General features: G+C 31.7%; 1 protein-coding gene across 1 annotated transcript; it reads right to left on the bottom strand.

The window, feature by feature from the left end:
- Nucleotides 1-1377: 1377 nt before the first annotated feature.
- LOC107451299 (tubulin alpha chain, testis-specific) lies at nt 1378-8782 on the bottom strand. The gene is made up of 4 exons (XM_016067355.3): nt 8593-8782; nt 6646-7186; nt 3281-3808; nt 1378-1742 (listed from the first exon to the last, which is right to left on the bottom strand). Exons 2-4 carry the CDS (start codon nt 7171-7173, stop codon nt 1443-1445), a joined length of 1356 nt encoding a protein of 451 aa, XP_015922841.1. The 5' UTR covers nt 7174-7186; nt 8593-8782; the 3' UTR covers nt 1378-1442.
- Between the last annotated feature and the right edge of the window lie 694 nt (nt 8783-9476).

Genomic DNA, 9476 nt, shown 5'->3' on the forward strand with positions numbered 1-9476 from the left:
TAATCAATGAAGTTTGGTAAATATGATCTAACGGTTCGCATCGCATTGGTACAAGTGTTGAAATTTAAGTGATAATTCCGGTTATTATGAATAGAAATTGTCAAAGTTAATAAATTGTTAAGTTTCCCATTAAAATATGGATATTAGTCAAACGATACCTCACTAACAGTAATTAATAAGAAATTCCATCTGCTTCAGTTCATCGTAATATAAGGTTTTCCGCGTTATCCTAGGATTACAAGACACAGGACATTTTCAATTAGTAATAAGATTAATATATTTCGATTCTTTACATCCCTTCTCGTCAGCTTCGCAATAGACCTTTAGGGCAGTGTTCCCCAACCTTTTTATCACCGCAGACCTGTCAAAGTTTGATAATCTTACAGCGGCCCGCTGGGGGAGTAGATTGTTTATATTTTAGACTACTTTAATCTATTAATTTTAATTTAATTGCATTTAAACATACCTTCAAAATAAAATACAGTTACACCAAAAAATATATATAGTGATTTAACTTACTAGAACGTTAAATCAATGAGAGTCCTGAGCTTGTTTCTTTGCAATGAGACGGTTCCACCTGGGGGTAATCGGGAACAATGATACATTACAAACATTAAAAAATTTATGTCACTAAATGCGGGGGCCATTTTTCAAAATAAATAAAATTTTAATGGAACGAAGATATTTTTAATTTGGGGTACAAACCTAGGAATTTAAATTCAGTTTCAATAAAATGCGCGGACCGGTCCGTGGGTTGGGGAACACTGCTTTAGGGGACCACCCTAATTCATTTATAAAAATTTTGTTCAGCGGCCATGATTGGACCATAGAGGCCTACCTACGGTCCAAGTTTGAAAATTATAACTTAATATTAAAGGGAGCTAGGTGGTCTCGGAAATTTGAACCTGTCTTAAAGCTTACTTTTATCTCTAGTTGTATTTATTATTCTATCAGAAAAAATATTTACAAATGAAAGAGATGCCAAGCATAAATTCTAGTACTAATATTTTTTAAATAAAATATACTAAAATTTTTATACATAAACCAATCATCTCTGATGCTAATAGCTCAGTTAAGAAGCTTAATTTCATATCTTCTTTAAAAAAGATATGAATTAAGAATCAAAAATATGTTTGCAATGCTATTTTAAAATTTCATACTAATACGCATTTAGAGAAGAAATTTTGCTGATTGAAACTAACCCCGCAATACATGTACTATTAATTTAATTTCTATGAGAAATATTGCTTCGTAAATTTTAATAGATTTCCTAAAAATTTTTTTTAAAACATCCTTGATTGAAATCAATTAACTGTTTTAAATAAAAAACCCTCAGTTTGAGAAGAACGTGAGGACTGTCTTAAAAAAGAACACAAATGCAGAACAATATTTTAATGAATTAACACATTAAAGTATAAAAGAAAAATCGATGGTATAAAAATTTAGAATTCTTCATCGCCTTCATCTTCTCCCCCTTCGGTGGAATCGATTCCGACTTCTTCGTAATCTTTTTCTAAAGCAGCCAAATCTTCACGGGCCTCAGAAAATTCCCCTTCTTCCATACCTTCTCCAACATACCAATGAACAAAAGCACGTTTGGCATACATGAGATCAAACTTATGGTCAAGACGAGCCCAAGCTTCAGCAATAGCAGTGGTATTTGAAAGCATGCAGACAGCACGTTGAACCTTCGCTAAATCACCTCCTGGTACAACAGTTGGGGGTTGATAGTTAATGCCAACCTAAAAAGGATTTCAAATAAATGAAAAAAATTGAAAGGAAAAAGAATGTACTTAATTTCAAATACACTAGGAGCTATGATCAGTATCAGACAATAACAGTATTTAACACTAGGTTTACGGACATTTCTTGTACACCTATTTCTATAACCACACATCAATTTGACGAATACCTATAACAGCACTAACAGAGATGCCAACTCGCTTCAGACTGCAAATATATATATTTTAAAGTGGTAGTTCATGGTTTAATAAATTCAATTAAGTAGATTTTTATCCACCACTATTTCTAAATAATCCGTAGGCTTATTTATAGAATGCAGAATTTTATGTTTGCAAAATTCACTTAGTAGTTATCTACAGTTTTTTAAAATTAGTTTGGCGTGTCCGGAACAGATGGCATCTCTGCACTTAGAGAGCAATGTAATTACATACTATAATGGGGGGGAAATGAAAATATGAGATGAAACAGTTGCTTTTTGCTTGTTTAATTTGAGATAATGATATTGGATCAAAGTATTGTCGGTACATTCCTATTTATTATTGATGTGATGATGTTTGCATGTTTACTCAAAATTTTGTCTAAATTATAATCGCATCAGATTGACGCATATCCGTAGAGATAGGTACACCAATATTTCAACGCTTTTGAAGAAAATACGACTTTAATATATTTACCTCGATCAATGGATAAAAGTCATTACAAGAGATAAAATAAAAATGCAAACGAGTTTTGTATTTTCCTTATAAAATTCGAAATGCACCAAAATGACATGCCTCATAATCCTAGTGTTAAATTAACAAGTTAAGAAAAGTTATAAGTTCAGTTTGTTTTCCATTGAAATTTATTTGCAGCTTGGAATAAATAAGCTCCAAGTAAGTATCGTTACTCCATGGAATTAAAAGCCACGCAACCTTTACTTCAGTTGAACCAAAGTTTATTTTTATTTTAAAAAAGTATTTCAAAACCAGGGATGAGTTGGAAAAAATCAAACAGAAACTTAATTGTTCACATTTTCATGAACAATATTTTAACAAGGAAAAAAGTATGGATCTCAATTTTAAATAACTTTAATACCTCTACGAATACTTTTAAACCACATGAATATGAATCGCAATATGTAATTTAAATCATGTGATTGCAATTGCAGTTTGGAAAAAAAAAAACAAAGTATTTATTGATTAAAATTTTTTTATACCCAGTGAACTGAATGCACAACAAGCATATAGTGTTTCTAAGTTCTTTGATGCAGGAAAATTGATTAGGTTTTAAATTTAATTTCTATAAATAAATTGTATGCTTCTAAAGCTTTTCTTTCTGTTTATGATTTTATTCTTTATTTTCACCTCCTAAAGTCATAATTCAGCTGGACTAAGCAAATTGCTCTCAAAAATCAATAGGAGTTTTAATATCTATAACTTTAGCAAGCCACAGAGACACTAAAAACTATTAAGAACATCGAAATCAAATGTTAATAACTAGCATAGATGCAGTAGAGAGAATAGAAATTTTTAATAGTGACCACAAAATAAATAGTTACCTTGAAACCAGTTGGACACCAATCAACAAACTGAATAGTGCGTTTGGTCTTGATGGCAGCAATAGCAGCATTAACGTCTTTTGGTACTACATCACCTCTATAGAGAAGGCAGCAAGCCATGTATTTGCCATGTCTAGGATCACATTTTACCATCTGGTTAGCAGGCTCAAAGCAAGCATTAGTAATTTCAGCAACAGTAAGCTGTTCATGGTAAGCCTTTTCTGCAGATATAACCGGAGCATAAGTTACGAGAGGGAAGTGGATTCTGGGATAGGGTACAAGATTGGTCTGGAACTCTGTTAAATCGACATTCAAAGCTCCGTCGAACCTCAGAGAAGCTGTGATAGAAGATACGATCTGGCCGATCAATCTGTTCAAATTTGTGTAAGTAGGACGCTCGATATCTAAGTTTCTTCGACAGATGTCATAAATAGCTTCATTGTCTACCATGAAAGCACAATCGGAATGTTCTAATGTGGTGTGGGTGGTCAAGATAGAGTTGTATGGCTCAACTACAGCTGTGGACACCTAAAAAGAAGGTGAAATTTTATATACAATTGTCATTTTAAATTTCACTCAAATTATGAAATTCCACAATATGGCGAAGCAATTTCTGAGCAGCGGTTTGCAAGAAAGTAATAATAATAATGAGGTGGAAACACAATCCCTGGGCAAAACCATTACACTTATTTCTTTTTTTTTTTTTAAATTTTCCAAGTTTAAAATGAATTAAATTAAAGAATTGTATTCATGTTAACTAATTATTATCATATTAAGAATTTAATAATAATTTTAATAATAATAATTCCCTTAGGTAGCAGCAAACATACAACTTTTTTCTTGTCATAAATTATGGTCTGTTTATTTTATCTTTCATCTGCAAGTTATTTGCTTTCATGGATAATTTTTTTTATATATAAAAAAATTAATTGCAAAATTGGAGAATCTCTGCTAAAGTATTCAAGTACAGTGTACTTGTATACTATCTAACGACGCATGGGGAAGATTTCTGTATCATGATCTGCAGTAGAGTAATCGCCAAGTCTTGACAACTTCCAGACAGTGGCCCATAAGAAACTCAAAAATATAGAGCAAACACCAAATTTACAAGATTAAAAATCTATCTTGCAGCTTGGTGATTGCAGTCGGCGCAAAAGATCACACTACGGAACTATCCCTTCTATGGGACTTTTCTTTTACCCAAATTAAATTATAAATAAAATTGTAAAAATATATCTTTCACAATAGAGAATACCTGCATTTAAGTTCTAAGCATTAAGTTTAATTTGTACTTTTTGTTTAGTTTAATTTTTTTAAAAGCTATCGACCATCACATTTGTGAAAATATTGAATTTAGAGGGGGTATTTCTGAACCATGATCTGTCAGGCTTACTACAATGACTGAGTGCCGAACGGAAGAAAAAAAAGTTTGCTTAGGGATGGTTAAGAATTAAAACCATCAGAGTGTGAAATATTTTTATGGGGAAGTTGCTGAAATGAAGCACTTATTCTGCCACAGATTGAGATAAAATTTTCTCAATTTACTTGTGTCTGGGTAACTGAAAGGAACATTTGAGACAGTGAAAAACCCTGTAAATTATATGTATAAAAACTCATAAAATTTATAACACTAACATTTTAATTAAATTACCTACTAATGCAATATGACACCATATATTAAAAAATTGGTTCTTAAAAAAGAGTTACAATAATGAGCTTTAAAATCATGTAAATAAATTTTAACACTAGATTTGAAAAATTTGAATCGAAATAATTGATCTTCAGATTGTGAGAACTTGAACCACAATGTATACCTCTAAAATCAAATAAAAATATGAGGATTGCAATTTTTTTTTTATTGCACAAACGCAAATAGCTAATTATGAATTCAGGTAAGTACAAAAATTCAGGTAAGTACAAAAATCTACGTTCGATGTTAAAATCTTGCTAACACGAATCGCCACATTAGCAGATTCTGATGCAATTCCAAATTTTTAAAATAAAATTCCCCAAATTAATAGTCAATTTAGCGAAAGAATAACGTACATATTAGTCTAGTTAATAAAATTTAGAGAAATTTAATTATTTAGCAGGGGTGATTGTAACAAAGAAAATTTTAATGACATATTCTGAATTAGAATTTATATTCAAGTTATCTACTAAAGAATTTCACCTTCATAGCAACTAATTCAAGAAAAAACTTAATTTATACAAGAATAGCAGTATCGGAGCTTAAAATCTTGGATACATGATTTGCAATATTGGGTGTTAAAATCATGTAAATACAACTAAGATATAGGATTTTCAATTCCCATCAATAAGAATCGTGACGTATGAAAGCTTGCATGACTATGAAATTTGATGTTAGATAGTACAACAGGAATACAAATACAGTGTTTTCACTACAGCGCGAGAACGCGAGAATCTCGCATATTTTTTTATATTCTCGCATTAAAAAATGATAACCGCGAGAAATTCGCGCATTCTATAAACCTATTTCAAAATTCGCGAATATCTCGCATTTTGAAAAACATTTCTCATTTGCGCCATTTAGAATAAAATCCGTTTCATTTTTCTTCCTGGATCTTTTATTATTTTCAAAATCTGCCCCATTATCTAACTTCCCTATTTACCAGTATTGTTCAGAACCTTTAAGAACAACAGAACACCACCATCCTTCCGAACCACGGAACCTCTTTCAGAACGCATTTCTCTGCAACCACCGTAGGTAAGGTTTCTTCATGTAAGATGTTCAAATTTTTTGCTCGTTAATGTAAGATGGACAAATACCTTGTAAAGCCAATATCTTCTACTCCGAAACGGATTAATAAAAATGAAACAAATGTGGGTAGAAACGATCAAAACGAAACAAATACGCATTTGAGCAACCTAATGAGAATAGCTGATGAAAAAGTAGATGTAGAACATTTTCCATATGATGATGCAGCAAAAATATTCAATGCTTTAAAAATGAGAAGATGTTAAAAATGCATCATAATTAAAGATATTATTTTTTTTTTCAAGTCTCTTTGCGTTTTTTTTTATTTAATTTTTGAAATCTCACTTAACTTTTTGAAATCTCACCCTGTTTTTGAGAAAGGGTGAGAAATTCTCACCCATTTTTTTTCTGAGATGAAAACACTGAAATAACAATACGAAAATCAATGTCTGACATTTAAAATGGCACGAGTAAGAATCGAGACCAAACCAAATAAAAATTTCGTTAGATTAAAGGGTAAGAGAACTACTGGTTTTACGAATATGTGGGAAATTTACAGGCTTTGCTTCTAGATCCAAAAGAATGGTACAAAAAACAATCATTCATGCTCAACAATGCATAAATAATAAGAACATGGAATACTTACTTGAGGAGCAGGGTAAATTGCAAACTCCAACTTAGATTTCTTTCCGTAATCGACTGACAGCCTTTCCATCAAAAGGGATGTGAAGCCTGAGCCAGTACCACCACCAAAGCTGTGAAAGATCAAGAAGCCTTGAAGTCCAGTACATTGATCAGCAAGCTTCCTGATTCGGTCTAATACGAGATCGACAATCTCTTTTCCTATCGTGTAATGGCCTCTTGCATAGTTGTTGGCAGCATCTTCTTTGCCAGTGATAAGTTGTTCAGGGTGGAAAAGTTGTCTATACGTACCAGTACGTACTTCATCCACTACTGTCGGTTCTAAATCTACGTAGACTGCTCGTGGAACGTGCTTTCCAGCTCCAGTTTCACTGAAGAAAGTGTTGAAAGAGTCGTCTCCACCTCCGATGGTCTTGTCACTGGGCATTTGGCCATCAGGTTGGATGCCGTGCTCAAGACAGTACAATTCCCAGCAGGCATTACCAATTTGGACACCAGCTTGACCAACATGTACACTGATACATTCACGCATGATGAGATTTTATCTAGGAAGAAAAATATCAAACAAAATCCTTTAAAGACATATTACAATTTATTAGTACTAAATCTAATGCAAAAAGATTAGGTAGATATTGTACCCGTCCTTACTACCATTGCAAAATGGCCGAAAAATTTTTGTATTTCTAAAAAAGAATTTTTTTTATTTCAGTATTATCAATTATCACTAAAATCACTACTGCCATTATTTACAACAGTTCTTACTTTAGTTAAATCAAGCGTCAACTTTCGGATATCTTTAAGAGTGGCCAAAGAAACAGACTTTCAAATGCGAATAAATTAATCCGAAATTGAATTAAGACTGATGCAACTAATGCTGTGGGATTGGTAGCCTGTCTGGTGTACAGGGGTGATTGTGAGCCTAAGTAAAAATTCCGGAAAATTTCCAGAGTTTAAAAAAAAAAAAAAAATTTAAACTAGGTTTTTCTAGAAGTAATTAAAATTTACAAATATGTCTTACTTTCCTGAGTTTATGATTATAACTATTTACTGATAAAAAATGTATCTGGCTCTCCCTTACAAACAAAATAAACTGTGTTTTTAAGTTCCACTTAAAATTTGATTTCCGGAAACTTCTGTGATCAATGATTTTTTGAAACGTCTGGACCCTTGATCTCCGGAAACTTCCGGATCACTGTTAGCGAAAAATCCGGATTTTTTCCGGAGCACAATCAGCCCTGGGTATAGGAGACTAAATTATTTCAATACACCAAAAAATATGTTTCTATCAGCAGAAGAAAACTATAGATCTTGATCTTTAGGTACCAATAAAACAATTACACACATGAAGCTTAACATCTGATTATGTTTCTTTTAAACAAATCTTCCTTTCGAAATTACCTAAAACATTAAATTTTTTTATTTACTCTAACATTAAATTCCGTAACATTATTTCTACTAGAAAAGCGGTCATTGTCGGCGCTCCACCCTAAAACCGGCATTTAAACAAGATGGCGGAACTGCCACATTTTTAAAAAACCACATCAAGCAAGAGGAGAAAAATAGTTTTCCTAGATTAAAAGGACCATAAACACACATTTAAACACAAGAATACAATCATGCGTTTACTTATTTTATTAAACGTATTGGAATTATTTTAAAATCGATATCAATTGAGAATGCCATCTAACAGTGAGTGTACGAGAGAAACCTAATTTAAGAAATTAAATTACTTTAGTTACATTAAAAGTTAATTTTATTTTCACAAAAATAATGAAAGTTCAAAACCAAAGGTTATTAATTATAAATACTAAATTTTCTTTCAACTAATGTTACAACGGAAATGGGCGTTAACCACACCTAAAGAGTATTAATTGTAAATTTCTTAGATAAAATATTTAAAAATACTTGCTTTTGACAATAATTGATATAAAATAATAATTTAATAACTTACGAATGAGGAAAGGAAGAAGATAAATTCAATTAAAGAAATATGGGAGGTTTTCCAGCGAGACGTGCAACGAATCTCGAGTCGGAAACCAAAGTGTCGAAGTAGCGCTAACTTTCTAAGGAGCCCGGGCTGTCAGTTCATTTCAACCAATAGGATTCGAATTCGTCATCTACCTCGATGACATCACTCTGTGAGGTAGACGATCGGTCGCGCCATAAGCCAATCCATTCGCAAAAAACCGTTTTTCTTTATTATGCCTTTTAAACTGACCAACTGCTATTACCAAATTAGGAAATGTTCAATTAACTATTCACCCAGATATCATACATATTAATTATTTGTTGTTAGTGTGATCAATAAGTGAAACAAAAAAAAAAATAACAATTGCAATTAAATTCCAAAAAATTTTAAAATATTTTAAATAAATGTAAAATATGTTCTAAATATGTTTCTAAAAGTGATTTAGATTTGACATTTTTCGAAAAAGCATTTCCGAATTTTACATATATTTTTAGCTGAATGACACTTATTTGTTTAATTTTTATCATTTACAAAGATTTCACTGCTTCTTTTCTCCTCTTGGTTAGCTAGCAAAAATATCTATTTGTCCATGAATAAATTATATTTAAATCCGAACTTCATTAGCGGGAATCATAAAAAAATTGGTATTTTTATTTAGTATTTTATGGCTGAAAGGCATTCGTGACAAACGTGACACTCACAAATGCTCATTGTCGTTCAAAATTGAACTTTATTATAAGTATTGATAAAAGAAAAAAAAAGACATAGATAAATATTAATTCAAAGCCGCTATCTTTTAAAATAATAAAAATGATGTTCGCTAAATAAAGTTACCAGTATCGATACGAATTCCACACCCGGCTCGC

The sequence above is a fragment of the Parasteatoda tepidariorum genome, chromosome 4 (assembly GCF_043381705.1).
Source record: "Parasteatoda tepidariorum isolate YZ-2023 chromosome 4, CAS_Ptep_4.0, whole genome shotgun sequence".
NCBI lineage: Eukaryota > Metazoa > Arthropoda > Arachnida > Araneae > Theridiidae > Parasteatoda > Parasteatoda tepidariorum.

Bases quoted from the DNA above. Each gene is read 5' to 3' on its own strand.
- LOC107451299 (XM_016067355.3), bottom strand. From the start codon at position 7,173: ATGCGTGAATGTATCAGTGTACATGTTGGTCAAGCTGGTGTCCAAATT. The intron at 3,809-6,645 runs GTAAGTATTCCA...CCTTCTTTTTAG, and splicing joins CAATTTACCCTGCTCCTCAA to GTGTCCACAGCTGTAGTTGA. The intron at 1,743-3,280 runs GTAACTATTTAT...AATCCTTTTTAG, and splicing joins GGTGTCCAACTGGTTTCAAG to GTTGGCATTAACTATCAACC.